The following is a 26651-nucleotide window of genomic DNA, read 5'->3' on the forward strand; positions in this document are numbered from 1 at the left end:
CAGGTTGTGATAGAAGGCGTTCGAGGTTCCAATTACTTCAGTGACATCGGAATAGATGAGATTAGTTTAACGGATGGAGCTTGTCCCATACAACCACAAGCCGACACTTACTTCTGTACATTCGAAAACAGCGACTGCACTTTTACCAGTGACCCATCAGGTGATTTTCCATGGGTGGAAATGAATGGAGGTGATGGAAATACTAACACGGGTCCCAATAATGATCATACCCTCGGAACTGACAAAGGTAGTTCATTTTATCCTTGTTTTCTTGCTACATAATTGCTTGTGAGTTATAATTAAACCGTAAATAAGTGCGACGGAGCTCAGGTTTTTGATGGTTATCGACTAATTGATTTTCAAACCCGCCTCAGTGACCCAGCATCATTTTCCCATTAAATATTTATAAAGGCAGGTGTGAAATTGTGTTCAAAACATAATAACGCTCTGTTCCAATTTCGCTGTTATATGTATAGACAACAAATAATGATCTTAAAATCTTATTTTTAATAAAAAGCATTTGTCTCAAAATCAAAGATGAGGTATGGAGTTTACACGAACACGAATATTTATGAACAAAAATTGTGCAACCAATCAATAGCAATAGCTGCCAATCTTCTCACACGAAACGCATCTCCCTTATCAATGTAATTAGTTTACATCCATAGGGAGAATGACGACGAGTTTCTCTTTACATTTCCAACACGATTACCAGACCTAAAAACCAATACAGGACAAAGTCTTTTCAGTCCATCGGCAAACGAACAAATTGTAGCTACATTGGCAAAAAAGAGATCAAAAGTACAAATCACCTCCCACGAAAAGCAAATAACCCCTGCAGCTGACAGCGTCATACATATTGCGATCATCATCGACGAAAGAATGCAAACAAACATACTCAAAGCCAATCGAACTATTAGTTTTCTAATGTCTTGTTCGTTGGATGACACAAAGTTTAGGCAACACTGCTTGATCTCAATTTTTTCCCCGTGCATGAGAGGCCGAACTGTTAAAATCAACAATTCAGTCTTAAAAGTGAAACTTAAAATCAAAAACGTGATTGAGGTTGGTAAGATGTAGCCATGTAGCGAGTTGTCCTCAAAAATAACAATACAGAATCCGTCAATGTGAGGAAGACAACTACAGAAATGAAACAAAATGATCATCCCGATTGTACTGACGTATATTCCCAATATCACCGTTCTGCTAACCCATTGTAAACAAAGGGTTCTGGTATTTCGAAGCCGGGGGTCGTTGTAGAATCCACGTTGTCTAGACCACAGGACGGTATGAAGGCTTAAGGTTGACAGTGGAAAGAATATCTTCATTACAATTCCATAAACTTTACAACTGAGTGATGTCGCAAGACGGTTTAAATTCACCATGCTCATTGTGGAAAATGAAAAGCAGAAAAATACCCCAGCCACGTAAAGACGATTGATTGGCAGTGCTTCCGTTTTTTTCCAATTCTTTGCTTCATAAAAAGTCACCAAAATCAGCACGTACGCGTTCACTGCGAAAAGGGTTACCGCCGAACTGGCGGAACTGTCTGTGCAAAATGTTATTTTTTGTAGATTGTTGCACATTGTTACGTTCTTCCATTGTGCTGAACAGTTTTCAAAAAGTATATTCCCAAAATATTGGTCATGGTGACAAAAATCCATCGCACCCATTTTTATCTGACACCTTATTTATTATTTCATGCTGTCCCTACAATCTGCTGAATGAATAACATCAATCTAATGAGTGTGTTGTGCTGGCAGCGGTTACCCTTCTGATAACCTAGTACGCCCTGATCCATTTTTAGCTTTGTGAAGTGGTATCATGGCACGTCACTCTGACAGGAAATGGCGCCTCGGCTCGGGTTTTCATGTTTTGGTGTCACGTGCACTGAAGGAGTTGGTGCGCACTTAAAGCAGACACACATATGTTTACACTGACGTCAAGATAAAGATTATTTTTGCTATTGCGCTACTCCTATGCCTCTGTGCTACAACTGTTACCTTTACCAGGTTACTATATGGTGGCGAGTGGCGCAAGTACATCCCCAAATGACGTGGCTACCTTATTCTCACCTACCTACACGACCACTGGCACTGACGTGTGCGTTGACTTTTCCTACCACATGTACGGAAGTGACATGGGCTCCTTAAAGCTTCAGCAAAGGGACAAGTCTGGCTCTTTTATCACTGATTTATTTACGATGCAAGGAGATCAAGGTGGTTTTTTTTGTAGCAACCATTGCAACATTGCAAGTATTACATGCACGTCAAAACCATTTGTAGTAAATACCTTTGTATACATTTCACGTTTCGGTGAAACCATATACATGCATTTACTTTTTGTGAAGTAAAAGGACTCCATAACAAATTTATTAAGAACTATTCATTTCAAACGTTTTCTTTCAGGGAATAGGTGGCTTCCTGGACAGGCAACTTTCACAAAAGCTGACGGAATTTCCTTTCAAATTTCCTTCCAAGTAACGGGGGGGACAGGGCCACTGTCTGATGTTGCAGTGGACGATGTTGTTGTGTATAAAGGTGCTTGTTCCGTAAAAGGTTCGTGTACATTTGACTACGGGCCTTGCACGTGGGTGCAACTGACAGATGACGAGTTTGACTGGACATTAAATTCGGTAGGTGCATGTATGTATAGAAATTATTGTTAGGGTGCTTACAGTTGAAACACCGGGTTTAAATATACAAGCTCTTGTTACAAGCACAAGTGATTTAGTGATTATAAATGGTTTGTAATTTCTATGAAACAATGGATCTCGTTTATTGATTTTCTATTTTGTGGAAAATTACTAAATATTTTTTGAGAAATGTGTTGATAACCTTGTAAATCTTTAGGGATCAACACCAAGCGGTGATACGGGACCGGATAGTGATCACACAAATGCTGGTGGATTGATGGCATATATGTTTATCGAAGCGAGTGATGCCCAATGGGGAGACAGAGCTCGTTTAGCAGGCGAAAAGCAAAAGGCATCAACAATATCAGGTTTTTTAAAATCGCCCTGCTTAATATTCAACCGCATCACATACTTCTTTTCTCACGCAGGGGATTGTTTTGCGTTCTTTTACACAATGTACGGTGCAGGTACCGGTACACTGAATGTAATTGTCAGGTCGAGTGATAATTCTGAAACAATTGTGTGGAGTTTAAGTGGCAATCAGGGACCTGGATGGAATGGGGGTCAAGTTACCCTGCAGTCTCAGACCGGTTACTATGTGAGTAAATGTTCCCCATTTGATAATTTAATGCAATTTTTGTTTTATCTTGTAAGTCTGTGTTTAATCCAGTGCAAAAAAGTCTTGGAATATTTAATCCATGCAGGGATGATGCTCGCAATTTCTACTAGAGTTTCTTTACAGCTGCTTGTATCTTATTAAAAACAGATAATTATCGAAGCGACCGTGGGAACTCAATACACGGGCGACATTGCAATCGACGACATTACCTTCACAACTGACAAAGCTTGTACCAACGGTCCTATATATCCACCCAATGCAGTCCCAGTTCCCACAACATCGCCACCAGCCACCTTACCTCCATATACCCCAGACGTACCGGGATTTACTTGTAACTTCAATGACGGATGGTGTGGATGGAAAAATACCAAATCTGATGATCAGTACGATTGGTCGCTGCAAATTGGAAACGCAGGGACGGCCACCACGGGGCCGGATGGTGATTACACCACCGGTTAGTTTTTTAATTTTTGTAGGGTTGCTGTTTTTGGGTTTGGCACGTATCAAACAAAACCAGTTTGTGAGTATGTCGCTTAATTAGGTTAACAGCAACTATGGTAACTTTGGTACAGGTCTCGCTTAAATTAATTGCGTATGTTTTCATATTTTTATGTCCGTCTCACAACATAACGACTTTCAATAACCTTTGCAGGAAAAGGACAATATGCGTGGGCACTGAGTAAATCGGTTGCAGCAGGATCATGGGCGGATCTAGTAAGTCCTCCGATATACACTGAAGGTTTGGGACAACGTTGCATGGAGTTCCACTATGTTATGCACGGCGCCGGAATCGATTCGCTTTATCTGCAATTCTACGACGAACCAACGAATCAAGCGAGTGCAGTATGGACAAGATATGGTGACTTCGGTGTGGACTGGCATAAGGTATTTTTGCATTTTTTGTGCCGCACTATATGTTTGCTTGTTTGCTTTTAGTATACCTTGTCTGTGATTGTAAAATGTGTTTGGTCAAAACTAAATTTTTTGTAAATTATAATAAGTTTGGCTGAATATCCATTAAATTAAAGAGAATTTGAGTAGGTTTTCATAAACCGTCCAGAAGGTTTATATAAGATGCAGTCAACTTGTTCCATTCCAGGCCAAGGTAAATATGCCAACAGGCATCGATGCCGATCACGTGATCGAAGCAAGATTTCAAGCCGTTCTTGGTCCAACTGACGACTCAGGAATTGCGGTTGATGACGTTTATCTGTTGAACGGGACCTGCGATACATGTACGTGATTTATTCTCGTTTGTCTTCTGTTTAAAAACTTGTCGTTAATTTTATCCATCGTTACAGTCACCACTTGTTGGGATACTTTCCATGACTACAACTTCGTACACGATTCTGTTTCATCACCCGGGGTAGTTTTTCCTCCTGACACTTTCTTCTTCGGTTTATTCGGACAAGATATTGAACGTTGTGCTGATGCTTGCGCAAAAACAGACGGATGTGGAGCTTTCGCACTTTTTCTACCCTCGTAAGAAATTTGGACTAAAATAAATTAGCTTTGTTTAACTTGGTGTAAGTTGAGTTAGTTTGCAATCTAGGTATTAATTTAGCATAACTGTGCTAACAATGGAAGTGAGTTTTTTCTGAAGGTTAAAATAATAATATAAATAATACTAGATCTATGCTTAAACCAAGCGCTACTCTGAAAGGCGGTCGGTCGATAATCAGGAGTTTCCAGACAGCTCGTCTGTGAATGTTTTGCTTCAGAAAAGTATATGATACAAAACATCTACATGGCTTTGCTTATCTACATGGCTGTCTGTTTTTGCATTCTTACACATAAATTTCTGTAGGTTATAAAAAACCTTTGAACCTAACACGCGTTGTCGATTACTACAGTTATAGTGCTGATTTTGCGGGAGGATGTTATGGTATCGCTCCCAACTTGGTCCAGCAAGAAAGTACATCCAATGTCGTCAGTGGAATCATAAAACCTTGCGCAAGTAAGCTGCAAGACTATTTCCTTGTTAGAGTTTGATTAATTGACACGATTTTTCAATTTTCATTCTAGCCGCATTACCATACGGTGAAGTGTGTCAGTTCGAAGATGAGGATGTGTGTGGTTTCTGGCAAGAGACGAACGATGATTTTGATTGGAAGTTTAATTCTGGTGGAACTTCGTCAAGTAATACTGGACCTCCATACGATCACTCATATCGAACACATTACGGTATGAAACAAAATTATCAATTATCTTAAAAACATGTACAATAAATGTGTACATCACTCGAAGTGTTATATATTCGTATAATTCGATCAAAATATTGTTACAATCCCTTTTAACATAGCTGTGTGTTTGTATCCAGGTCACTACATTTACATCGAAACATCGTCACCACAAAAGCCAGGACAAATTGCCCGAATCGTGTCACCGCCGTTCGACAAACCTGCAACCTCGGCACAAACCTGTGTCAGATTTTACTACCATATGTTCGGTGTAACGGTGGCTTCACTCAATGTTTACGTGCGTGAGGTTGGAGGGCAGATGTCGGGAACATCGTGGAGTAGATCTGGTAACAAGGGCAATGAGTGGATTCCCGCACAGTTTAGCACCGCTTCAGGACTTGGATCCTACGAAGTTTGTTTAATTTTGTGATGTGTTTAATCAAAATTAGTTTAAGTTTGTTGTTGCTATAAATTGTTGGAGCAAAATTGAAGAACGATACAGAAGTTTTTAACATAAAGACATTAAATTATATTGTTCCAACGACATTTAAATCAATTCCTAATTATAAATTCATTATTATTGGTAAAGAAAAAAAATCAAAATAAATGCCTATGTCGATTGCAACAGTAAAAAATATGTTAACCCTGTAACTGACGTATATATATACTACAGGTGGTACTGGAAGGAATTGTTGGGAATGGATTGACTGGAGACATCGCGGTTGACAATTTCCGAATTTATGATCGCCCTTGTCCGCCACCTGGCGACTGCGATTTTGAGCAATTGTGCACTTGGCACAACACCGATGTCAATGATGATTTCAACTGGTTGCGAAGCTCGGGAAAGAGTAACGGTATAGGAACATCTGGTCCCACCACTGATCACACAACTAAATCCGAAAAGGGCAAGTCCATTTTTTGTGAACACTATTTTGTTGTGAACACTATAAGATATTCTCGTTAAATAACATATTACTACATATTACGAAATACTACTATACCAGGGATCTCAATTCAATTTCCTAAAAAAAGCCAAATGAAAAGTTGCAAAGTACCCGCGGGCAACACTGTAATGGTCAGCAAAAATAAAACATACGTAATGGGAATTTGGTTGCAACATTCACAGACTTTAGCCTGGATGAAATAAAAAAGTTTTTACACATTTCAACTTGAAAGCATTTCAGCTATACTTACGTTGGATTAATGTATCATGTTGACACGTTGGACAGCCACTTTAACCGGCTCCATGTATAATTTTAAAATGCTTCTTGGGCGTCACCCGAAAGCCCAGGTGGGCCCCGTATTTGAGACTCATGTTATATACACTAACATATTGCACGACGTAGTATTCTGTGGGAAGAACACTGAAAGTTTAAATTTCCATTAACTGTCGTGTTTTATTCGGTATAACGCAATGAGTAACTTAATACAATAATAACCTCCAAGAAAATGACACCGAAGTGTAACCGCCTTATATTTGAATGATTTAGGTCGATATGCGTGCATGGCCTCCAACGGTCCACAAAAAACAGGCCAAAAAGCCCGGTTTGTCTCAGAATGGTTCTCTGGAACATCGGGGAGTGGACGTTGTTTTAATTTCTACTATCACATGTATGGTTCTGGAATGGGAACACTTACTGTGTATATACAGCAGGTATGGTTTAACATCGACGAGATTTTGTGCTACTTTTGCTGTCAGGCAAACTACAATTTAAATAGGACTGATCTTTGGGTACAAGTTATTGTACTTTATTTGTCCGACCTTTCGTCTATACCATGCAATAAGACTTTTTTTTGCCCTCATCACGTGATTTCACAAGTGGTGTTAGTGTGTCCTTTTTCTTTTTGTGCCTTTGAATGTTGTGTGGTTTACGTTTGAATTGCGATGTTAAAACCCTTATGAAGTCTTGCTGTATGGCAGACGAAACGTCGGACAAAAAAGTACGTTAGTTTATGCCCGAGGATCAGTCCATTAAATCGACGAGGTGTTAAATTACGCATTTATTAGTGTACATACCTCTTTATGTTGTATTAGATTGGCGCCGACAGCACAGAAGTTTTGACTCCACGTTGGTCAATTTCCGGTGATCAGGGAAACGTTTGGAACAACGGAAGAATTTCAATTTCCTGCACTTCCGAATACAGGGTAAAATACAAACGTTGTTTTTGATAATTTGCTAATTTTGATAAAAACTGTATGTTGTTTAAATATTTGTGTGCTATAGATTGTTCTGGAGGGAACACTTGGTGATGCTCAATATTCTGACATTGCTATTGATGACGTCAGCTTTACGGAATCATCGTGCTCCTCACTGCCTCCTAGCGCTGAAATTGCCGTACCCACTGACCCCCCTCTTCCGACTGTAACCGGTCCCACAAGTCGTAAGTCACTTCGGTATGATAGTTCAATATTTATTTCCAACCTACAGGTTAAATGTGTGATAAACATTGAATGTTCAAATGTGAATAAAACAAAGCAAAACTGTAAACCTGTTGTTAGCTCCGTCACCCATTGACTGTGATTTCGAAACCGACATTTGTGGATGGACCCAATCCACACAGGATGTGTCTGATTGGTTTAGAGTTAGCGGAGATTCAGTTAACAACGGTTACGCACCACGAGTTGACGTCACGACTGGAACAAGTACGTTTAATTACATAGAAATGATTCAATTTCTTTAATGCGCCGTGTCAGTCTCTGGCCTATACCTATAGTACTTGCTATAGTGCACTGTTTTGATAAGAGACTGACTGTTAAACAACTTTATTCGCACGAGCTTTCGCGAGCTTGATCTCGTTTCATTTGGTGCTGCAATCCTGATGAAGGGAGATCAAGCTTGCTCAAACTCGTGCGAATAAAGTTGTTTAACAGTCAGTCTCTTATCAAAAAGTGCACTAGCAAGTGCTTTACATAGAAATGGTAATAAACAATGGTGCCCGCTCTCATTAATCGCTGCCTTAACTTTAAAGAAAATACTTCCTTGTATACATCATAAAATTAGGTTTTTATTTGTTTCTGTGTTAGGTACTGGTGTATATGCATATGTTGAAAGTAACAGTCAAAGATCTCCCCAGTTAATAAGTCCCCTAGTTGATCGAAGCAAGGGAGATTTCTGCTTCACTTTCTGGTATCATATTTTCGGACTCGTAAGTGTGAAGTTGCTTTAAATAAACCGAGGTCAAAACGGCTTCTAGCAATAGTTGGCCCCTTTTCAGACCCAAGACACTCTCAACTTATACGTAACACAGTCCACAAATCCTTTACCAAGTGAAATAACATGGACACACGACAATGGAATATCTGACGATTGGTTCAAGGTTCAAGTACCGATTTCCTACAATCCAGTGCAAACTCGATTTATTTTGGAAGCACTCGTTGCCAACAACAACGGCGCAGGTGTGTTTTGTTTTAAACATTTCTTGGGAAAATGTGTGCCAGCGCGAAATCGTAAAGGATTTTAAGGGATATTTTCTTCTCGCGAATTCGCCATAATTGAGTGTTGATAGAGAAGGTAAGCGAAATTCAACGTCCAAGGTCGCTGCCCTAATGCGAATTTCTAATTCGTGGTATCCAATAAATATGCTTGAAAAACAAAAACTGTATGTGATGAAATGTGTTCGAGATATGGGCCTAACATTTTAAACCGGTGTGCAGGTGGTATTGCCGTTGATGACATTCGCATGTTTTCGGGCCCATGTATTTACTCCGCTATCGGTGTTTGTGACTTCGAGGACCAACAATGGTGCGGTTTTTCTTCTGACACTTCATCGTCTTTCACGTGGCTACAAGGTAGCGGATATAGCGTCTCACAAAACCAATATGCTCCAACCGTGGATCACTCGCAGGGAAGTGTGCATGCAAAATTTCTCTACACTTCATCCGCCAATCTTGCTGGAATTACCACCACGTAAGCAGCCATGCCATGTTTTGTCACGTGTTGTACTATATTGCGGGTTGTGTCCTAACAGTTTCTATTATATTCAAAGTGTGCTTTATAAAAAATATTACAACTAAGTCCAGTTTTTTTGAATGTCATAAAACACCAAGTTATTGTGAATTGCTTTTATGTCGTAAAACACATTTTCTGTTGTTTTTATTACTTTTTAATCACACTTGTAGGTAAATGCAAGGCATTGATATAATTTTGTGACAAACTAATACGAGCTACCTCATGTGAACATTGCAAACATTAACGTTCAGCGCTAAAATTTTTCCCAACAAATCCTTGTCCTTAGTCTCACATCGGTATCCTACCCGCCTACCAACGGTCAGTGCGTAGAATTTTGGTATTTCATGCAAGGAGAACAACAAGACGCCACGTTAAATGTTTACGTTAAAAGTGCTAGTAGTCTGGGGCCGATTGTTTGGAGCAAAAGTGGAAGCTTGGGAAATAAATGGAACGTCAACCAAATTTCCATAACATCCCAACAATATTATGAGGTAATCAATGACAGCCTCTCATCATGACATACAAACAGTAACCCGAAATTTTTCAAGATATTTAAAAATTCAAGGAAATTAGAATTTAAAATATTTGCCTGCAGTTACATAACCACTAACCATAGAAGTCAGCTATTTATATAAAATTATAACAAGTTTACAAAAGCACGCTTTTCTGCAATTTTAGCAGCTGTATTTCTACAGGTTGTGTTTGAAAGTGTATCAAGCTCCTTTGCAACGTCAGGCAATCCCTTTGTCATCGCACTTGATGACGTAGTAGTGCGCGATGGTGCGTGTCCTGTGGCGGGAAATTGTGATTTTGAGAACGGTGCATGCACGTGGGTGAACAACGAACAGAATGATATTTCCTGGCTTGTTGCTCATCCGAGTTCGGAAGATTTCTACTCTGGTCCTACAACTGACAACACGTTCGGAACGATAGAAGGTAATATTTCTGTTCTTGTTTCCACATTTTAAACCGCGCTGGCCGCCACAATATTGGTACCCGTAAAAACATTTTGTTCTTGTATGTATTTTGTAGTAATTGTGAGAATAACTTTCCGAAGGTATCTGGCATATTTTGGCCAAAAGGGTCCTATTTAAGTTAGTATCTGTGATTTTTGCAGGTCGCTTCATGTACGTCGACAACGCGTTCCCACACATCGATGGTAGCGTGGCAAGAATGCTATCTGAAACTGTAACGAGCACACATGCATATTGCATGAGGTTCTTTTATTATATGTATGGACAGGATGTAGGTGAGTGGCTTCTGTAAAAAATTCACTGTTGAATATCCATGTTGTGCTAAAAATCATCAATATATATATTGTTCCATTTTTAGGTTCATTACAAGTTTGGTTGAACCAAAATGATGACGATGATACAGCGTTTGTGTCGTGGACACTTGATGGTCAACAAACAAACCAATGGCGAGAGGCAACCGTTCCACTGAGGGGTTTGATTGCTCCTTATAAGGTTCTATTTTTAAAACTAAAAAAATTTCATCCTGCTGAAATGATAAAAATCTTCAGGTCATTATCGAAACTGTATTGACGAATGGTGACGTAGGAAACGTGGCAATCGACGACATTGAATTCCTTCAATTTGACTGTTACCTCTCACCACCTGAAGCTGCACCTTTAGACCAGGATACGACCCCAGGTGTGACAACACAACCTACGACCAGACAGCCGATTCCCCCAGGACCAATCAATTGCGATTTTGATCAAGATATGTGTAGTTATACCCAGGTAAATATATTTCAATCGCTTGACTGAAACACGGTATGGTTATGTTTTGTGTATGTATACTGTGTTCTTTTCTTCATGCTAGAATGACAATGATAATATGAACTTCACAATAATTTCTGGTGGAACACAATCAAGTAACACGGGACCTTCTGCTGACCATACAAGTGGAAGTGGTCAGTACATTTACATCGAAGCATCTTCCCCACAAGTTCCAGGACAATATGCCGTTATAACAAGTGGGACTGCCGTCTCAACCCGCGGATCGTGTCTCAAATTTTGGTGAGATTTATGTTTGTAAATATTTGTCAACAACAATTATTTCTTTTGTGTACATAGTAAGTTAACTACCTTCCAATTCAGGTTGTTGTGTATAACCATGGAGCCAAACAACATGTTTTTATTGAGCTACAGACCACATCAGATCACTTATATGTCATGTGTTTGCAACAAAATATGTTTATTCTCAGGTATCACATGTACGGGGCGAACATAGGCACACTTGGAGCTAGTCTTGTGACAAGTCAAAGTACATTCGTTATTTGGCAACAAAGTACAGAGTTATATTCGTCATGGATTCCTGCTTCGGTAGACATCATCAGCGATTACGACTTTCAAGTATGTCATAGCCCATTAGAAAACATTTCCGGAAAGAAACGTGTTTTTTTCGTCGTCGCTGTTAGATAACGTTCAACGCGTCTATTGGAACTGGTTGGGCAAGTGACATCGCATTGGATGATATCGAACTTACCCTCGGTCTCTGCCCACCTCCAGATGCAGCAGGACTTTATTGTACGTTTGAAGACGATCTCGCATGTTCCTATCAACAGGACAGAACAGACCAATTTAACTGGATTCAAACTACAGGAGGCATGTTTATTTTGATTCTTATTTTATTCTTTGCGCTTGTCAACAAATTGTCATTAGAAAAAAATAATTAGTTTTGTTTTTCTCTATTTATCACGACACATTGCTAAAACTTATCTATAACATTCAGGTACAAGCACAGTCGACAGTGGACCAACATACGATCACACATACGGCACAGTGTATGGTCGATACATGTATACTGAAGCCTCAACTCCACGAGTACCTGGCGATATAGCACGACTTACAAGCCCTCCTTACACACACTTCTCAAACACTGGCGGTGGTTACGAATGTTTGACGTTCTTTTACCACATGTATGGATCGAGTATGGGAACACTGAACGTCTACCAAACACCCGGTTCTTCACTGGACGGAAAGCCACCTGGAAGTCCGATATGGAAAATATCTGGGAATCAGGGAAATCAGTGGCGAATCGCACAGGTGGATTTCTTATTGCTGTTGTTTTTACATCACCCTTTTTTTGTTAAAGACAGAATGAGAGTTAAACTTGTCTCTTTCGTATAAATTAACGTTAAAACACGATAAAATTTTACCAAGGTGAGTTTGCTTAACACGGGGACATACCAATTAACTTTCGAGGGTGTGGTCGGAACAAGTTGGTCGAGTGACATTGCCATTGATGACGTCAGTATTGCATCCGGTGAATGCGAACCGGTGGGAAGTTGTGACTTTGAAAAGGTAAATATAAACACGACATTTCTTGTTGTTTTTTAAAAATATTGTCATGGTTCGCTTTCCAAACTCTAAATAGTAGTAAATCATTGAACATTTTCAAAGGGAATGTGCACATACGAAAACGAAAAGGTTTTAGATGATTTTGACTGGATTGTGGGTTCAGGAGCAACCACAACTTCTGGCACTGGACCAAATACTGATCATAGTCTGGGACTAGAACAGGTTTGTCACTCAAGTTTGAACATGCGCTCGAAATTTACCCCACGTATATTGCAACATCTATTAATTTTTTCAATAATACAACACCATCTGCGATCATACATGCAAGCTATAATTTTGTGCAGGGTCATTACTATTTCATCGACGCTTCCCCACCAGTAGTGGTCGGCGAGAAAGCGAGGATAAACTCTCAACGAATGGTTCCCACTAGTGGTGTTGCATGCGTAGGATTTTGGTATCACATGTTAGGAGACGGCATCGGAACGTTGCGGGTTTTCATAAATCAAGGAATTCCAGGAACTCACAATGTGGCGGATGAGACGAAGGAATATCTCGTGTGGTCGCTCAGCGGTGATCAAAGCGCTGATTGGTTGAACGCGCAGGTGATATTGTACTTATAGTGGGTTATACTATCATGTTTCAACGCGTTAAAAATAAGAATTGGAATCTAAAGATATTCACACATTTCAACCGAGATATATTTTGCAGATCCCAATTTCAAGTGTCATTGAGTATTACATTGTAATCGAAGCTGAACGTGGTGGGACATCCTCTGGTGATATTGCAATCGACGACTTGTACATAATGGATGGCACTTCTTGTTCACTTCAACCACCGAAAGCCGACCCTTTTACTGACCTAAGTGTAGCAACTTGCAACTTTGACAGTAATTTATGCTCATGGACAGATAGCAACCAAGGTATTAAAACGGAAAATTCATTTTCTACTAGTTATATTCCTCTTTATATACTTTAATGTAATGCATTTAGATGAATTCAACTGGTTAAGGCAAAAAGGGGTAACCGGTTCAGCCAACACGGGTCCAACCAATGACCACACTTCAGGAAACGGTTATTATATTTACATCGAAACATCATCACCAAGATTCCCTGGAGAGAGAGCAATATTATTGTCACCATGGCTACCACCAATGTCCGAACAAGCGTGCTTCAGGTGACCGAAGACTAAACTTCAAACTAATTTAAAATATCTGATATAGGATTCGAACATAGAAATCGACATAAATTAACCACTCGGCCACGACAACCGACGATCGTTCGCCATTAAAACCATGCTTCGACACTTAGTTTGTGACACAGAAATTGTACCAAAAAGACGTTGTCGGCAGGATTCGAACCTGCGCGGGCAGAGCCCAACAGATTTCTAGTCTGTCGCCTTAACCACTCGGCCACGACAACCGACGATCGTTCGCCATTAAAACCATGCTTCGACACTTAGTTTGTGACACAGAAATTGCACCAAAAAGACGTTGTCGGCAGGATTCGAACCTGCGCGGGCAGAGCCCAACAGATTTCTAGTCTGTCGCCTTAACCACTCGGCCACGACAACCGACGATCGTTCGCCATTAAAACCATGCTTCGACACTTTGTTTGTGACACAGAAATTGCACCAAAAAGACGTTGTCGGCAGGATTCGAACCTGCGCGGGCAGAGCCCAACAGATTTCTAGTCTGTCGCCTTAACCACTCGGCCACGACAACCGACGATCGTTCGCCATTAAAACCATGCTTCGACACTTTGTTTGTGACACAGAAATTGCACCAAAAAGACGTTGTCGGCAGGATTCGAACCTGCGCGGGCAGAGCCCAACAGATTTCTAGTCTGTCGCCTTAACCACTCGGCCACGACAACCGACGATCGTTCGCCATTAGAACCATGCTTCGACACTTTGTTTGTGACACAGAAATTGCACCAAAAAGACGTTGTCGGCAGGATTCGAACCTGCGCGGGCAGAGCCCAACAGATTTCTAGTCTGTCGCCTTAACCACTCGGCCACGACAACCGACGATCGTTCGCCATTAGAACCATGCTTCGACACTTTGTTTGTGACACAGAAATTGCACCAAAAAGACGTTGTCGGCAGGATTCGAACCTGCGCGGGCAGAGCCCAACAGATTTCTAGTCTGTCGCCTTAACCACTCGGCCACGACAACCGACGATCGTTCGCCATTAGAACCATGCTTCGACACTTTGTTTGTGACACAGAAATTGCACCAAAAAGACGTTGTCGGCAGGATTCGAACCTGCGCGGGCAGAGCCCAACAGATTTCTAGTCTGTCGCCTTAACCACTCGGCCACGACAACCGACGATCGTTCGCCATTAGAACCATGCTTCGACACTTTGTTTGTGACACAGAAATTGCACCAAAAAGACGTTGTCGGCAGGATTCGAACCTGCGCGGGCAGAGCCCAACAGATTTCTAGTCTGTCGCCTTAACCACTCGGCCACGACAACCGACGATCGTTCGCCATTAGAACCATGCTTCGACACTTTGTTTGTGACACAGAAATTGTACCAAAAAGACGTTGTCGGCAGGATTCGAACCTGCGCGGGCAGAGCCCAACAGATTTCTAGTCTGTCGCCTTAACCACTCGGCCACGACAACCGACGATCGTTCGCCATTAGAACCATGCTTCGACACTTTGTTTGTGACACAGAAATTGCACCAAAAAGACGTTGTCGGCAGGATTCGAACCTGCGCGGGCAGAGCCCAACAGATTTCTAGTCTGTCGCCTTAACCACTCGGCCACCACAACCGACGATCGTTCGCCATTAGAACCATGCTTCGACACTTTGTTTGTGACACAGAAATTGCACCAAAAAGACGTTGTCGGCAGGATTCGAACCTGCGCGGGCAGAGCCCAACAGATTTCTAGTCTGTCGCCTTAACCACTCGGCCACGACAACCGACGATCGTTCGCCATTAGAACCATGCTTCGACACTTTGTTTGTGACACAGAAATTGTACCAAAAAGACGTTGTCGGCAGGATTCGAACCTGCGCGGGCAGAGCCCAACAGATTTCTAGTCTGTCGCCTTAACCACTCGGCCACGACAACCGACGATCGTTCGCCATTAAAACCATGCTTCGACACTTTGTTTGTGACACAGAAATTGCACCAAAAAGACGTTGTCGGCAGGATTCGAACCTGCGCGGGCAGAGCCCAACAGATTTCTAGTCTGTCGCCTTAACCACTCGGCCACGACAACCGACGATCGTTCGCCATTAAAACCATGCTTCGACACTTTGTTTGTGACACAGAAATTGTACCAAAACGACGTTGTCGGCAGGATTCGAACCTGCGCGGGCAGAGCCCAACAGATTTCTAGTCTGTCGCCTTAACCACTCGGCCACGACAACCGACGATCGTTCGCCATTAGAACCATGCTTCGACACTTTGTTTGTGACACAGAAATTGCACCAAAAAGACGTTGTCGGCAGGATTCGAACCTGCGCGGGCAGAGCCCAACAGATTTCTAGTCTGTCGCCTTAACCACTCGGCCACGACAACCGACGATCGTTCGCCATTAAAACCATGCTTCGACACTTTGTTTGTGACACAGAAATTGTACCAAAAAGACGTTGTCGGCAGGATTCGAACCTGCGCGGGCAGAGCCCAACAGATTTCTAGTCTGTCGCCTTAACCACTCGGCCACGACAACCGACGATCGTTCGCCATTAAAACCATGCTTCGACACTTTGTTTGTGACACAGAAATTGTACCAAAACGACGTTGTCGGCAGGATTCGAACCTGCGCGGGCAGAGCCCAACAGATTTCTAGTCTGTCGCCTTAACCACTCGGCCACGACAACCGACGATCGTTCGCCATTAGAACCATGCTTCGACACTTTGTTTGTGACACAGAAATTGCACCAAAAAGACGTTGTCGGCAGGATTCGAACCTGCGCGGGCAGAGCCCAACAGATTTCTAGTCTGTCGCCTTAACCACTCGGCCACGACAACCGACGATCGTTCGCCATTAAAACCATGCTTCGACACTTTGTTTGTGACACAGAAATTGTACCAAAACGACGTTGTCGGCAGGATTCGAACCTGCGCGGGCAGAGCCCAACAGATTTCTAGTCTGTCGCCTTAACCACTCGGCCACGACAACCGACGATCGTTCGCCATTAGAACCATGCTTCGACACTTTGTTTGTGACACAGAAATTGCACCAAAAAGACGTTGTCGGCAGGATTCGAACCTGCGCGGGCAGAGCCCAACAGATTTCTAGTCTGTCGCCTTAACCACTCGGCCACGACAACCGACGATCGTTCGCCATTAGAACCATGCTTCGACACTTTGTTTGTGACACAGAAATTGCACCAAAAAGACGTTGTCGGCAGGATTCGAACCTGCGCGGGCAGAGCCCAACAGATTTCTAGTCTGTCGCCTTAACCACTCGGCCACGACAACCGACGATCGTTCGCCATTAGAACCATGCTTCGACACTTTGTTTGTGACACAGAAATTGCACCAAAAAGACGTTGTCGGCAGGATTCGAACCTGCGCGGGCAGAGCCCAACAGATTTCTAGTCTGTCGCCTTAACCACTCGGCCACGACAACCGACGATCGTTCGCCATTAAAACCATGCTTCGACACTTTGTTTGTGACACAGAAATTGCACCAAAAAGACGTTGTCGGCAGGATTCGAACCTGCGCGGGCAGAGCCCAACAGATTTCTAGTCTGTCGCCTTAACCACTCGGCCACGACAACCGACGATCGTTCGCCATTTGAACCATGCTTCGACACTTTGTTTGTGACACAGAAATTGCACCAAAAAGACGTTGTCGGCAGGATTCGAACCTGCGCGGGCAGAGCCCAACAGATTTCTAGTCTGTCGCCTTAACCACTCGGCCACGACAACCGACGATCGTTCGCCATTAGAACCATGCTCCGACACTTTGTTTGTGACACAGAAATTGCACCAAAAAGACGTTGTCGGCAGGATTCGAACCTGCGCGGGCAGAGCCCAACAGATTTCTAGTCTGTCGCCTTAACCACTCGGCCACGACAACCGACGATCGTTCGCCATTAGAACCATGCTTCGACACTTTGTTTGTGACACAGAAATTGCACCAAAAAGACGTTGTCGGCAGGATTCGAACCTGCGCGGGCAGAGCCCAACAGATTTCTAGTCTGTCGCCTTAACCACTCGGCCACGACAACCGACGATCGTTCGCCATTAGAACCATGCTTCGACACTTTGTTTGTGACACAGAAATTGCACCAAAAAGACGTTGTCGGCAGGATTCGAACCTGCGCGGGCAGAGCCCAACAGATTTCTAGTCTGTCGCCTTAACCACTCGGCCACGACAACCGACGATCGTTCGCCATTAAAACCATGCTTCGACACTTTGTTTGTGACACAGAAATTGTACCAAAACGACGTTGTCGGCAGGATTCGAACCTGCGCGGGCAGAGCCCAACAGATTTCTAGTCTGTCGCCTTAACCACTCGGCCACGACAACCGACGATCGTTCGCCATTAGAACCATGCTTCGACACTTTGTTTGTGACACAGAAATTGCACCAAAAAGACGTTGTCGGCAGGATTCGAACCTGCGCGGGCAGAGCCCAACAGATTTCTAGTCTGTCGCCTTAACCACTCGGCCACGACAACCGACGATCGTTCGCCATTAGAACCATGCTTCGACACTTTGTTTGTGACACAGAAATTGCACCAAAAAGACGTTGTCGGCAGGATTCGAACCTGCGCGGGCAGAGCCCAACAGATTTCTAGTCTGTCGCCTTAACCACTCGGCCACGACAACCGACGATCGTTCGCCATTAGAACCATGCTTCGACACTTTGTTTGTGACACAGAAATTGCACCAAAAAGACGTTGTCGGCAGGATTCGAACCTGCGCGGGCAGAGCCCAACAGATTTCTAGTCTGTCGCCTTAACCACTCGGCCACGACAACCGACGATCGTTCGCCATTAAAACCATGCTTCGACACTTTGTTTGTGACACAGAAATTGCACCAAAAAGACGTTGTCGGCAGGATTCGAACCTGCGCGGGCAGAGCCCAACAGATTTCTAGTCTGTCGCCTTAACCACTCGGCCACGACAACCGACGATCGTTCGCCATTTGAACCATGCTTCGACACTTTGTTTGTGACACAGAAATTGCACCAAAAAGACGTTGTCGGCAGGATTCGAACCTGCGCGGGCAGAGCCCAACAGATTTCTAGTCTGTCGCCTTAACCACTCGGCCACGACAACCGACGATCGTTCGCCATTAGAACCATGCTCCGACACTTTGTTTGTGACACAGAAATTGCACCAAAAAGACGTTGTCGGCAGGATTCGAACCTGCGCGGGCAGAGCCCAACAGATTTCTAGTCTGTCGCCTTAACCACTCGGCCACGACAACCGACGATCGTTCGCCATTAGAACCATGCTTCGACACTTTGTTTGTGACACAGAAATTGCACCAAAAAGACGTTGTCGGCAGGATTCGAACCTGCGCGGGCAGAGCCCAACAGATTTCTAGTCTGTCGCCTTAACCACTCGGCCACGACAACCGACGATCGTTCGCCATTAGAACCATGCTTCGACACTTTGTTTGTGACACAGAAATTGCACCAAAAAGACGTTGTCTGCAGGATTCGAACCTGCGCGGGCAGAGCCCAACAGATTTCTAGTCTGTCGCCTTAACCACTCGGCCACGACAACCGACGATCGTTCGCCATTAAAACCATGCTTCGACACTTTGTTTGTGACACAGAAATTGCACCAAAAAGACGTTGTCGGCAGGATTCGAACCTGCGCGGGCAGAGCCCAACAGATTTCTAGTCTGTCGCCTTAACCACTCGGCCACGACAACCGACGATCGTTCGCCATTAAAACCATGCTTCGACACTTTGTTTGTGACACAGAAATTGCACCAAAAAGACGTTGTCGGCAGGATTCGAACCTGCGCGGGCAGAGCCCAACAGATTTCTAGTCTGTCGCCTTAACCACTCGGCCACGACAACCGACGATCGTTCGCCATTTGAACCATGCTTCGACACTTTGTTTGTGACACAGAAATTGCACCAAAAAGACGTTGTCGGCAGGATTCGAACCTGCGCGGGCAGAGCCCAACAGATTTCTAGTCTGTCGCCTTAACCACTCGGCCACGACAACCGACGATCGTTCGCCATTAGAACCATGCTCCGACACTTTGTTTGTGACACAGAAATTGCACCAAAAAGACTCTAGTCTGTCGCCTTAACCACTCGGCCACGACAACCGACGATCGTTCGCCATTAAAACCATGCTTCGACACTTTGTTTGTGACACGGAAATTGTACCAAAAAGACGTTGTCGGCAGGATTCGAACCTGCGCGGGCAGAGCCCAACAGATTTCTAGTCTGTCGCCTTAACCACTCGGCCACGACAACCGACGATCGTTCGCCATTAAAACCATGCTTCGACACTTTGTTTGTGACTCGGAAATTGTACCAAAAAGACGTTGTCGGCAGGATTCGAACCTGCGCGGGCAGAGCCCAACAGATTTCTAGTCTGTCGCCTTAACCACTCGGCCACGACAACCGACGATCGTTCCCCATTAAAACCATGCTTCGACACTTTGTTTGTGACTCGGAAATTGTACCAAAAAGACGTTGTCGGCAGGATTCGAACCTGCGCGGGCAGAGCCCAACAGATTTCTAGTCTGTCGCCTTAACCACTCGGCCACGACAACCGACGATCGTTCGCCATTAAAACCATGCTTCGACACTTTGTTTGTGACTCGGAAATTGAACCAAAAAGACGTTGTCGGCAGGATTCGAACCTGCGCGGGCAGAGCCCAACAGATTTCTAGTCTGTCGCCTTAACCACTCGGCCACGACAACCGACGATCGTTCGCCATTAAAACCATGCTTGGACACTTTGTTTGTGACTCGGAAATTGTACCAAAAAGACGTTGTCGGCAGGATTCGAACCTGCGCGGGCATAGCCCAACAGATTTCTAGTCTGTCGCCTTAACCACTCGGCCACGATAACCGACGATCGTTCGCCATTAAAACCATGCTTCGACACTTTGTTTGTGACTCGGAAATTGTACCAAAAAGACGTTGTCGGCAGGATTCGAACCTGCGCGGGCAGAGCCCAACAGATTTCTAGTCTGTCGCCTTAACCACTCGGCCACGACAACCGACGATCGTTCGCCATTAAAATCATGCTTCGACACTTTGTTTGTGACTCGGAAATTGTACCAAAAAGACGTTGTCGGCAGGTTTCGAACCTGCGGGGGCAGAGCCCAACAGATTTCTAGTCTGTCGCCTTAACCACTCGGCCACGACAACCGACGATCGTTCGCCATTAAAACCATGCTTCGACACTTTGTTTGTGACACGGAAATTGTACCAAAAAGACGTTGTCGGCAGGATTCGAACCTGCGCGGGCAGAGCCCAACAGATTTCTAGTCTGTCGCCTTAACCACTCGGCCACGACAACCGACGATCGTTCGCCATTAGAACCATGCTTCGACACTTTGTTTGTGACACGGAAATTGTACCAAAAAGACGTTGTCGGCAGGATTCGAACCTGCGCGGGCAGAGCCCAACAGATTTCTAGTCTGTCGCCTTAACCACTCGGCCACGACAACCGACGATCGTTCGCCATTAAAACCATGCTTCGACAGTTTGTTTGTGACTCGGAAATTGTACCAAAAAGACGTTGTCGGCAGGATTCGAACCTGCGCGGGCAGAGCCCAACAGATTTCTAGTCTGTCGCCTTAACCACTCGGCCACGACAACCGACGATCGTTCGCCATTAAAACCATGCTTCGACACTTTGTTTGTGACTCGGAAATTGAACCAAAAAGACGTTGTCGGCAGGATTCGAACCTGCGCGGGCAGAGCCCAACAGATTTCTAGTCTGTCGCCTTAACCACTCGGCCACGATAACCGACGATCGTTCGCCATTAAAACCATGCTTCGACACTTTGTTTGTGACTCGGAAATTGTACCAAAAAGACGTTGTCGGCAGGATTCGAACCTGCGCGGGCATAGCCCAACAGATTTCTAGTCTGTCGCCTTAACCACTCGGCCACGACAACCGACGATCGTTCGCCATTAAAACCATGCTTCGACACTTTGTTTGTGACTCGGAAATTGTACCAAAAAGACGTTGTCGGCAGGATTCGAACCTGCGCGGGCATAGCCCAACAGATTTCTAGTCTGTCGCCTTAACCACTCGGCCACGACAACCGACGATCGTTCGCCATTAAAACCATGCTTGGACACTTTGTTTGTGACTCGGAAATTGTACCAAAACGACGTTGTCGGCAGGATTCGAACCTGCGCGGGCATAGCCCAACAGATTTCTAGTCTGTCGCCTTAACCACTCGGCCACGATAACCGACGATCGTTCGCCATTAAAACCATGCTTCGACACTTTGTTTGTGACTCGGAAATTGTACCAAAAAGACGTTGTCGGCAGGATTCGAACCTGCGCGGGCATAGCCCAACAGATTTCTAGTCTGTCGCCTTAACCACTCGGCCACGACAACCGACGATCGTTCGCCATTAAAACCATGCTTGGACACTTTGTTTGTGACTCGGAAATTGTACCAAAAAGACGTTGTCGGCAGGATTCGAACCTGCGCGGGCATAGCCCAACAGATTTCTAGTCTGTCGCCTTAACCACTCGGCCACGATAACCGACGATCGTTCGCCATTAAAACCATGCTTCGACACTTTGTTTGTGACTCGGAAATTGTACCAAAAAGACGTTGTCGGCAGGATTCGAACCTGCGCGGGCATAGCCCAACAGATTTCTAGTCTGTCGCCTTAACCACTCGGCCACGACAACCGACGATCGTTCGCCATTAAAATCATGCTTCGACACTTTGTTTGTGACTCGGAAATTGTACCAAAAAGACGTTGTCGGCAGGTTTCGAACCTGCGGGGGCAGAGCCCAACAGATTTCTAGTCTGTCGCCTTAACCACTCGGCCACGACAACCGACGATCGTTCGCCATTAGAACCATGCTTCGACACTTTGTTTGTGACACAGAAATTGCACCAAAAAGGCGTTGTCGGCAGGATTCGAACCTGCGCGGGCAGAGCCCAACAGATTTCTAGTCTGTCGCCTTAACCACTCGGCCACGACAACCGACGATCGTTCGCCATTAAAACCATGCTTCGACACTTTGTTTGTGACACAGAAATTGCACCAAAAAGACGTTGTCGGCAGGATTCGAACCTGCGCGGGCAGAGCCCAACAGATTTCTAGTCTGTCGCCTTAACCACTCGGCCACGACAACCGACGATCGTTCGCCATTAAAACCATGCTTCGACACTTTGTTTGTGACTCGGAAATTGTACCAAAAAGACGTTGTCGGCAGGATTCGAACCTGCGCGGGCAGAGCCCAACAGATTTCTAGTCTGTCGCCTTAACCACTCGGCCACGACAACCGACGATCGTTCGCCATTAAAACCATGCTTCGACACTTTGTTTGTGACTCGGAAATTGTACCAAAAAGACGTTATCGGCAGGATTCGAACCTGCGCGGGCAGAGCCCAACAGATTTCTAGTCTGTCGCCTTAACCACTCGGCCACGACAACCGACGATCGTTGGCCATTAAAACCATGCTTCGACACTTTGTTTGTGACACAGAAATTGTACCAAAAAGACGTTGTCGGCATGATTCGAACCTGCGCTGGCATGGCCCAACACTTTGTTTGTAAGGCGAAAATATTTCCATTAAAACCATGTTTTTTTGTGTTGTTTAAATTTAACGTGTCGTGAAAAACTCTTTTTAGATTCTATTATCACATGTTTGGTGCCGACGTTGATACATTGAATATGTACATGGAACACTCACATGGTGAAGTTGTGAAGATTTGGTCCTTGATTGGTATGCAGGCTAACAAATGGTTGATGGCTTCTTACACACTCAACTCGCTTTCTCCGACCAAATTATGGTTGGAAGGTGTTGTGGGATCAGGTATAGCCGGTGATATTTCTGTCGACGATGTTACTTTGGATTTTGGTCCGTGTCCTGCAGATGTAAGCATAGTTGTTTATCTGTGTTTTTTATTGTTATCTTTTATCGCAGTTAAGTCTCTTGTGATCTTACAAAATTAACTTTTTAAACTTAATTTCTTCAGTTTGTCGTGTCTGTCTCTGATCTATGACTATATGCTTGCTTGTGCACTGCTTTTATAAGAGACTGACTGTTAAACAACTTTATTGGCACGAGCTTTCGCGAGATTGATCTCGCTTCATCAGGTGCAGCAAATGACGTGTCAAATAAAATGCGGCAACAGCGCTAAAAACAAGGAAGAAAAAAGAAAAAACGCACGAAGAGGTGATAATTGTTGGTCACTGAGTGCCCGTGGCATCTTGGTGCGTATAATGGCTCATAAAGCCCCAGTCTCTATTGAGACCGTGGTTGATAGAGTCAAATTTTTGGATGAGGCGTTGTTCTGTCGTCTCTCTCGCTAGTCTCGTTCTTCTTATAACCTTCTGTAGCACCATGACCCTCAAGTCTTCAACACTGTGGTCAGGCTCGTTGAAATGAGCACCTACCGGTTTCTCGTAGTTGTTGTGCCGAATATCATTTTTGTGACCGTTCATTCTCTGTCTCAGTGTTTGTCCGGTTTGTCCGATATACAAAGCTCGTGGACAGCGCGCACACGTCAAAGCGTAAATGACGTTCGTTGACCTGCAGGAAAATGTTCCCTGTGGTGAGAAATGTTGCCCATGCTTTGTCATGAGCTGATTAGATCGGTTAATGTGGTGGCACAATGCGCATCTCGCACCTCCACATGGGTATGTCCCAAAGTTTTTCTTGGTAGTAGTCTCCGTGTGGGTTAGCATTGTTTTCAGGTTTGGTGGTTGGCGATAAGCGCCAACCGGTAGCTGCGGGAACACTGCACAAAGTCGGCTGTCACCATGCAAGATGGGCTGTAGGTCTTTTGCGATTTTTTTCAGTCGTCCCATCGGTTTGTTGTATGTGACGACGATGGGGATTCGTGTGTTTTTTTGCTAACACGCTGGTTCTCTTGAATAAGCCGGTCTCGTCGGACGGTCGTCGCTCTTGCCATCTCCTTGTCTACCATGCTGGATCGGTAGTCATTCCCTATAAACCTGTTACGCAGTTCGCGCAACTGTGCGTTGCAGTCATCGCGACGGGATCTTTTTAAACTTGTAATTGTGGGATCTCGTTCCCACACATTCACGCACGGATTTGTTTGCTCTTGAATGTAATTTTGATCATTTTTTTCCACTTATACTGCGGTTGTTTTTTCTCTTTTGTACCATGTTTCTTTTTCCTAAAATTTGCCATATTTATTGGATAGAATTTTGCAGAGTGTAATTCGTGTCTATAAAACAAAACTATAATAACTATAAAAACTTTGGATGCAATATATAAGGATGATCAAAGTCTTTGTGGTTCGTCGTTATGACATATTGTTGGAGATATTGCGTCAATGGTTCGTGAGGGAACCACTACCTTAGTGAATATCTCTTGCCGAATATTTTGTTTTGTCAGAAAATTAATACATCAATTGCCGCATTCTTAGGCAACCTGCAACTTTGAAGCCAGCTTATGTCAATGGGATCAAGCTAAGGATGACGTGTTTGATTGGACATTCGGACACAACGGTACATCATCTGATGGCACAGGTCCAGCATTGGATCACACTTACTTCACTGAAACGGGTCAATATCTCCACATCGAAGCTTCTAGGTAAGCAATATTATTGATGAGGTTTCACCAATATCACGTTTTGTTTTTCTGTTTAGTCCCCGTGTTGCTGGAGACAAAGCTCGCTTGATGAGTTCTAAATACGAAGCGGGAGGTCGTTATTGCTTCGAATTTTTCTACCACATGTTTGGTTCTTCGATCGGCACTTTGAACATTTACGTGAAACCTCTCGCCCAATCACTCTCACCCTCGCAGATAGTTTGGGTTGAAAGTGGTAACCAGGGAGATCTGTGGAGATACGGTTACACCACAGTGACCGACAACGCTGAATTCCAGGTGGGTTTGTTGAATGGTTCCTTTCGATAAGAAATGAAACTCACTGTGTTACCGAGGAAATTTCTTGAGATGCGTGGGTCTGAAAACGAAGGTCATTTATCACTGATTGGATACACGTGCATAAAAAATAATTCACGTGTTTGAATCAAAAGTGTTTCTTTTGAAATGGTAATTTGCAGATTGTTGTGGAAGGAATTGTTGGGTCGAGCTTCTCAGGCGATATTGCCATCGACGATTTAAAAACTGTTGCAGGAGAATGTCCTCCACCAGGAATGTGTGACTTTGAACGAAGCTTTTGTAGCTGGACGAATGTTTTTTCTCCAGGTACTTAGTTTTTTTTCTTTTATTCCGGCTTTGCTTGAATTCCAGTCAGACATACACTACATGTTGATTACATTTAATTCCATTTCCATATATGACATTTTAAACAGATTATCTCGCATCATACTTTGTGTATTTAATATTGAAAGGAGATTGATGAAAATTGGGTTGGTTATTTGTAGAATTGGATGAACTCAATTGGCAGCGAAATGCTGGATCAACTCCAAGCTACACAACCGGACCATTAGTGGATCACACAACAGGAACAGATACCGGATTTTACATATTTGTTGGTATGGCAACCAAAAGTCAGCAAACCAACATTGGATTGGTCAGATTTTACTTTTTATACCAAGCAAGAGTTTTTGTGATGACAAATGAATTGTGTAAAAGTAGGTGTTGGCATCGCTTTAAACTACACGATCATTTCAGTTACCACAACTTTGTATCCAGTCATATTATTATTGGCCATATGGTGGTTGAAAGATGTTTGCACAATTGAAGTACTAAAGCATATTTATCGCACTGCCCACACTGCGGCTTTGAGCCAATTATCAGCAAGGATCCATTTTTTCTTGCAACGTACATATTGCCTGGAGCGCGAAACGATTTTCTGTGCTGTTTGTATCTTT

At 43.9% G+C, this 26651-nt stretch overlaps 1 protein-coding gene and 61 non-coding genes across 62 annotated transcripts in view; 1 reads left to right on the forward strand and 61 right to left on the reverse strand.

The window, feature by feature from the left end:
* Positions 1–26651, forward strand: part of LOC145898069 (MAM and LDL-receptor class A domain-containing protein 2-like) — an 84981-nt gene that overhangs the window by 12055 nt on the left and 46275 nt on the right. Inside the window, exons 35-73 of the mRNA XM_082986510.1 lie at positions 4–247; positions 2013–2219; positions 2409–2635; positions 2853–3003; positions 3064–3233; positions 3402–3708; positions 3907–4139; positions 4354–4489; positions 4556–4736; positions 5108–5211; positions 5280–5438; positions 5575–5846; positions 6108–6339; positions 6925–7088; positions 7470–7580; positions 7660–7816; positions 7935–8108; positions 8460–8581; positions 8651–8831; positions 9090–9342; positions 9671–9875; positions 10080–10320; positions 10502–10633; positions 10717–10850; positions 10907–11125; positions 11208–11404; positions 11593–11740; positions 11806–11992; positions 12120–12433; positions 12551–12691; positions 12791–12910; positions 13033–13290; positions 13397–13607; positions 13678–13861; positions 23471–23717; positions 25238–25404; positions 25461–25698; positions 25878–26022; positions 26202–26312. Of these exons, the coding sequence (XP_082842636.1) occupies positions 4–247; positions 2013–2219; positions 2409–2635; positions 2853–3003; positions 3064–3233; positions 3402–3708; positions 3907–4139; positions 4354–4489; positions 4556–4736; positions 5108–5211; positions 5280–5438; positions 5575–5846; positions 6108–6339; positions 6925–7088; positions 7470–7580; positions 7660–7816; positions 7935–8108; positions 8460–8581; positions 8651–8831; positions 9090–9342; positions 9671–9875; positions 10080–10320; positions 10502–10633; positions 10717–10850; positions 10907–11125; positions 11208–11404; positions 11593–11740; positions 11806–11992; positions 12120–12433; positions 12551–12691; positions 12791–12910; positions 13033–13290; positions 13397–13607; positions 13678–13861; positions 23471–23717; positions 25238–25404; positions 25461–25698; positions 25878–26022; positions 26202–26312 (7384 nt within the window). The remainder of the gene's footprint in view (positions 1–3; positions 248–2012; positions 2220–2408; positions 2636–2852; positions 3004–3063; positions 3234–3401; positions 3709–3906; positions 4140–4353; positions 4490–4555; positions 4737–5107; positions 5212–5279; positions 5439–5574; positions 5847–6107; positions 6340–6924; positions 7089–7469; positions 7581–7659; positions 7817–7934; positions 8109–8459; positions 8582–8650; positions 8832–9089; positions 9343–9670; positions 9876–10079; positions 10321–10501; positions 10634–10716; positions 10851–10906; positions 11126–11207; positions 11405–11592; positions 11741–11805; positions 11993–12119; positions 12434–12550; positions 12692–12790; positions 12911–13032; positions 13291–13396; positions 13608–13677; positions 13862–23470; positions 23718–25237; positions 25405–25460; positions 25699–25877; positions 26023–26201; positions 26313–26651) is intronic.
* Trnas-aga (transfer RNA serine (anticodon AGA)) lies at positions 14025–14106 on the reverse strand. Its single transcript has one exon. It is a non-coding gene; the product is annotated as a tRNA-Ser (tRNA).
* On the reverse strand, positions 14176–14257 carry Trnas-aga (transfer RNA serine (anticodon AGA)). Its single transcript has one exon. It is a non-coding gene; the product is annotated as a tRNA-Ser (tRNA).
* On the reverse strand, positions 14327–14408 carry Trnas-aga (transfer RNA serine (anticodon AGA)). The gene has a single exon. It is a non-coding gene; the product is annotated as a tRNA-Ser (tRNA).
* Trnas-aga (transfer RNA serine (anticodon AGA)) lies at positions 14478–14559 on the reverse strand. The gene has a single exon. It is a non-coding gene; the product is annotated as a tRNA-Ser (tRNA).
* Positions 14629–14710, reverse strand: Trnas-aga (transfer RNA serine (anticodon AGA)). Its single transcript has one exon. It is a non-coding gene; the product is annotated as a tRNA-Ser (tRNA).
* Trnas-aga (transfer RNA serine (anticodon AGA)) lies at positions 14780–14861 on the reverse strand. Its single transcript has one exon. It is a non-coding gene; the product is annotated as a tRNA-Ser (tRNA).
* Positions 14931–15012, reverse strand: Trnas-aga (transfer RNA serine (anticodon AGA)). Its single transcript has one exon. It is a non-coding gene; the product is annotated as a tRNA-Ser (tRNA).
* Positions 15082–15163, reverse strand: Trnas-aga (transfer RNA serine (anticodon AGA)). The gene has a single exon. It is a non-coding gene; the product is annotated as a tRNA-Ser (tRNA).
* Positions 15233–15314, reverse strand: Trnas-aga (transfer RNA serine (anticodon AGA)). The gene has a single exon. It is a non-coding gene; the product is annotated as a tRNA-Ser (tRNA).
* Positions 15384–15465, reverse strand: Trnas-aga (transfer RNA serine (anticodon AGA)). Its single transcript has one exon. It is a non-coding gene; the product is annotated as a tRNA-Ser (tRNA).
* Positions 15535–15616, reverse strand: Trnas-aga (transfer RNA serine (anticodon AGA)). The gene has a single exon. It is a non-coding gene; the product is annotated as a tRNA-Ser (tRNA).
* Positions 15686–15767, reverse strand: Trnas-aga (transfer RNA serine (anticodon AGA)). The gene has a single exon. It is a non-coding gene; the product is annotated as a tRNA-Ser (tRNA).
* Trnas-aga (transfer RNA serine (anticodon AGA)) lies at positions 15837–15918 on the reverse strand. The gene has a single exon. It is a non-coding gene; the product is annotated as a tRNA-Ser (tRNA).
* Positions 15988–16069, reverse strand: Trnas-aga (transfer RNA serine (anticodon AGA)). Its single transcript has one exon. It is a non-coding gene; the product is annotated as a tRNA-Ser (tRNA).
* Positions 16139–16220, reverse strand: Trnas-aga (transfer RNA serine (anticodon AGA)). The gene has a single exon. It is a non-coding gene; the product is annotated as a tRNA-Ser (tRNA).
* Positions 16290–16371, reverse strand: Trnas-aga (transfer RNA serine (anticodon AGA)). Its single transcript has one exon. It is a non-coding gene; the product is annotated as a tRNA-Ser (tRNA).
* Trnas-aga (transfer RNA serine (anticodon AGA)) lies at positions 16441–16522 on the reverse strand. The gene has a single exon. It is a non-coding gene; the product is annotated as a tRNA-Ser (tRNA).
* Positions 16592–16673, reverse strand: Trnas-aga (transfer RNA serine (anticodon AGA)). Its single transcript has one exon. It is a non-coding gene; the product is annotated as a tRNA-Ser (tRNA).
* Trnas-aga (transfer RNA serine (anticodon AGA)) lies at positions 16743–16824 on the reverse strand. Its single transcript has one exon. It is a non-coding gene; the product is annotated as a tRNA-Ser (tRNA).
* On the reverse strand, positions 16894–16975 carry Trnas-aga (transfer RNA serine (anticodon AGA)). Its single transcript has one exon. It is a non-coding gene; the product is annotated as a tRNA-Ser (tRNA).
* Trnas-aga (transfer RNA serine (anticodon AGA)) lies at positions 17045–17126 on the reverse strand. Its single transcript has one exon. It is a non-coding gene; the product is annotated as a tRNA-Ser (tRNA).
* On the reverse strand, positions 17196–17277 carry Trnas-aga (transfer RNA serine (anticodon AGA)). The gene has a single exon. It is a non-coding gene; the product is annotated as a tRNA-Ser (tRNA).
* On the reverse strand, positions 17347–17428 carry Trnas-aga (transfer RNA serine (anticodon AGA)). Its single transcript has one exon. It is a non-coding gene; the product is annotated as a tRNA-Ser (tRNA).
* On the reverse strand, positions 17498–17579 carry Trnas-aga (transfer RNA serine (anticodon AGA)). The gene has a single exon. It is a non-coding gene; the product is annotated as a tRNA-Ser (tRNA).
* Trnas-aga (transfer RNA serine (anticodon AGA)) lies at positions 17649–17730 on the reverse strand. The gene has a single exon. It is a non-coding gene; the product is annotated as a tRNA-Ser (tRNA).
* Positions 17800–17881, reverse strand: Trnas-aga (transfer RNA serine (anticodon AGA)). Its single transcript has one exon. It is a non-coding gene; the product is annotated as a tRNA-Ser (tRNA).
* On the reverse strand, positions 17951–18032 carry Trnas-aga (transfer RNA serine (anticodon AGA)). The gene has a single exon. It is a non-coding gene; the product is annotated as a tRNA-Ser (tRNA).
* On the reverse strand, positions 18102–18183 carry Trnas-aga (transfer RNA serine (anticodon AGA)). The gene has a single exon. It is a non-coding gene; the product is annotated as a tRNA-Ser (tRNA).
* Positions 18253–18334, reverse strand: Trnas-aga (transfer RNA serine (anticodon AGA)). Its single transcript has one exon. It is a non-coding gene; the product is annotated as a tRNA-Ser (tRNA).
* On the reverse strand, positions 18404–18485 carry Trnas-aga (transfer RNA serine (anticodon AGA)). Its single transcript has one exon. It is a non-coding gene; the product is annotated as a tRNA-Ser (tRNA).
* Trnas-aga (transfer RNA serine (anticodon AGA)) lies at positions 18555–18636 on the reverse strand. The gene has a single exon. It is a non-coding gene; the product is annotated as a tRNA-Ser (tRNA).
* Trnas-aga (transfer RNA serine (anticodon AGA)) lies at positions 18706–18787 on the reverse strand. Its single transcript has one exon. It is a non-coding gene; the product is annotated as a tRNA-Ser (tRNA).
* On the reverse strand, positions 18857–18938 carry Trnas-aga (transfer RNA serine (anticodon AGA)). Its single transcript has one exon. It is a non-coding gene; the product is annotated as a tRNA-Ser (tRNA).
* Trnas-aga (transfer RNA serine (anticodon AGA)) lies at positions 19008–19089 on the reverse strand. The gene has a single exon. It is a non-coding gene; the product is annotated as a tRNA-Ser (tRNA).
* On the reverse strand, positions 19159–19240 carry Trnas-aga (transfer RNA serine (anticodon AGA)). The gene has a single exon. It is a non-coding gene; the product is annotated as a tRNA-Ser (tRNA).
* Positions 19310–19391, reverse strand: Trnas-aga (transfer RNA serine (anticodon AGA)). The gene has a single exon. It is a non-coding gene; the product is annotated as a tRNA-Ser (tRNA).
* On the reverse strand, positions 19461–19542 carry Trnas-aga (transfer RNA serine (anticodon AGA)). Its single transcript has one exon. It is a non-coding gene; the product is annotated as a tRNA-Ser (tRNA).
* Trnas-aga (transfer RNA serine (anticodon AGA)) lies at positions 19612–19693 on the reverse strand. The gene has a single exon. It is a non-coding gene; the product is annotated as a tRNA-Ser (tRNA).
* Positions 19763–19844, reverse strand: Trnas-aga (transfer RNA serine (anticodon AGA)). The gene has a single exon. It is a non-coding gene; the product is annotated as a tRNA-Ser (tRNA).
* Trnas-aga (transfer RNA serine (anticodon AGA)) lies at positions 20020–20101 on the reverse strand. The gene has a single exon. It is a non-coding gene; the product is annotated as a tRNA-Ser (tRNA).
* Trnas-aga (transfer RNA serine (anticodon AGA)) lies at positions 20171–20252 on the reverse strand. Its single transcript has one exon. It is a non-coding gene; the product is annotated as a tRNA-Ser (tRNA).
* Positions 20322–20403, reverse strand: Trnas-aga (transfer RNA serine (anticodon AGA)). The gene has a single exon. It is a non-coding gene; the product is annotated as a tRNA-Ser (tRNA).
* On the reverse strand, positions 20473–20554 carry Trnas-aga (transfer RNA serine (anticodon AGA)). Its single transcript has one exon. It is a non-coding gene; the product is annotated as a tRNA-Ser (tRNA).
* Trnas-aga (transfer RNA serine (anticodon AGA)) lies at positions 20624–20705 on the reverse strand. The gene has a single exon. It is a non-coding gene; the product is annotated as a tRNA-Ser (tRNA).
* Trnas-aga (transfer RNA serine (anticodon AGA)) lies at positions 20775–20856 on the reverse strand. Its single transcript has one exon. It is a non-coding gene; the product is annotated as a tRNA-Ser (tRNA).
* Trnas-aga (transfer RNA serine (anticodon AGA)) lies at positions 20926–21007 on the reverse strand. Its single transcript has one exon. It is a non-coding gene; the product is annotated as a tRNA-Ser (tRNA).
* Trnas-aga (transfer RNA serine (anticodon AGA)) lies at positions 21077–21158 on the reverse strand. The gene has a single exon. It is a non-coding gene; the product is annotated as a tRNA-Ser (tRNA).
* Trnas-aga (transfer RNA serine (anticodon AGA)) lies at positions 21228–21309 on the reverse strand. The gene has a single exon. It is a non-coding gene; the product is annotated as a tRNA-Ser (tRNA).
* Trnas-aga (transfer RNA serine (anticodon AGA)) lies at positions 21379–21460 on the reverse strand. The gene has a single exon. It is a non-coding gene; the product is annotated as a tRNA-Ser (tRNA).
* Positions 21530–21611, reverse strand: Trnas-aga (transfer RNA serine (anticodon AGA)). Its single transcript has one exon. It is a non-coding gene; the product is annotated as a tRNA-Ser (tRNA).
* Positions 21681–21762, reverse strand: Trnas-aga (transfer RNA serine (anticodon AGA)). The gene has a single exon. It is a non-coding gene; the product is annotated as a tRNA-Ser (tRNA).
* Trnas-aga (transfer RNA serine (anticodon AGA)) lies at positions 21832–21913 on the reverse strand. Its single transcript has one exon. It is a non-coding gene; the product is annotated as a tRNA-Ser (tRNA).
* On the reverse strand, positions 21983–22064 carry Trnas-aga (transfer RNA serine (anticodon AGA)). The gene has a single exon. It is a non-coding gene; the product is annotated as a tRNA-Ser (tRNA).
* On the reverse strand, positions 22134–22215 carry Trnas-aga (transfer RNA serine (anticodon AGA)). Its single transcript has one exon. It is a non-coding gene; the product is annotated as a tRNA-Ser (tRNA).
* Trnas-aga (transfer RNA serine (anticodon AGA)) lies at positions 22285–22366 on the reverse strand. Its single transcript has one exon. It is a non-coding gene; the product is annotated as a tRNA-Ser (tRNA).
* Positions 22436–22517, reverse strand: Trnas-aga (transfer RNA serine (anticodon AGA)). Its single transcript has one exon. It is a non-coding gene; the product is annotated as a tRNA-Ser (tRNA).
* Positions 22587–22668, reverse strand: Trnas-aga (transfer RNA serine (anticodon AGA)). Its single transcript has one exon. It is a non-coding gene; the product is annotated as a tRNA-Ser (tRNA).
* On the reverse strand, positions 22738–22819 carry Trnas-aga (transfer RNA serine (anticodon AGA)). Its single transcript has one exon. It is a non-coding gene; the product is annotated as a tRNA-Ser (tRNA).
* Positions 22889–22970, reverse strand: Trnas-aga (transfer RNA serine (anticodon AGA)). Its single transcript has one exon. It is a non-coding gene; the product is annotated as a tRNA-Ser (tRNA).
* On the reverse strand, positions 23040–23121 carry Trnas-aga (transfer RNA serine (anticodon AGA)). Its single transcript has one exon. It is a non-coding gene; the product is annotated as a tRNA-Ser (tRNA).
* Positions 23191–23272, reverse strand: Trnas-aga (transfer RNA serine (anticodon AGA)). Its single transcript has one exon. It is a non-coding gene; the product is annotated as a tRNA-Ser (tRNA).

The sequence above is a fragment of the Ascidia mentula genome, chromosome 4, assembly GCF_947561715.1.
Source record: "Ascidia mentula chromosome 4, kaAscMent1.1, whole genome shotgun sequence".
Lineage (NCBI taxonomy): Eukaryota > Metazoa > Chordata > Ascidiacea > Phlebobranchia > Ascidiidae > Ascidia > Ascidia mentula.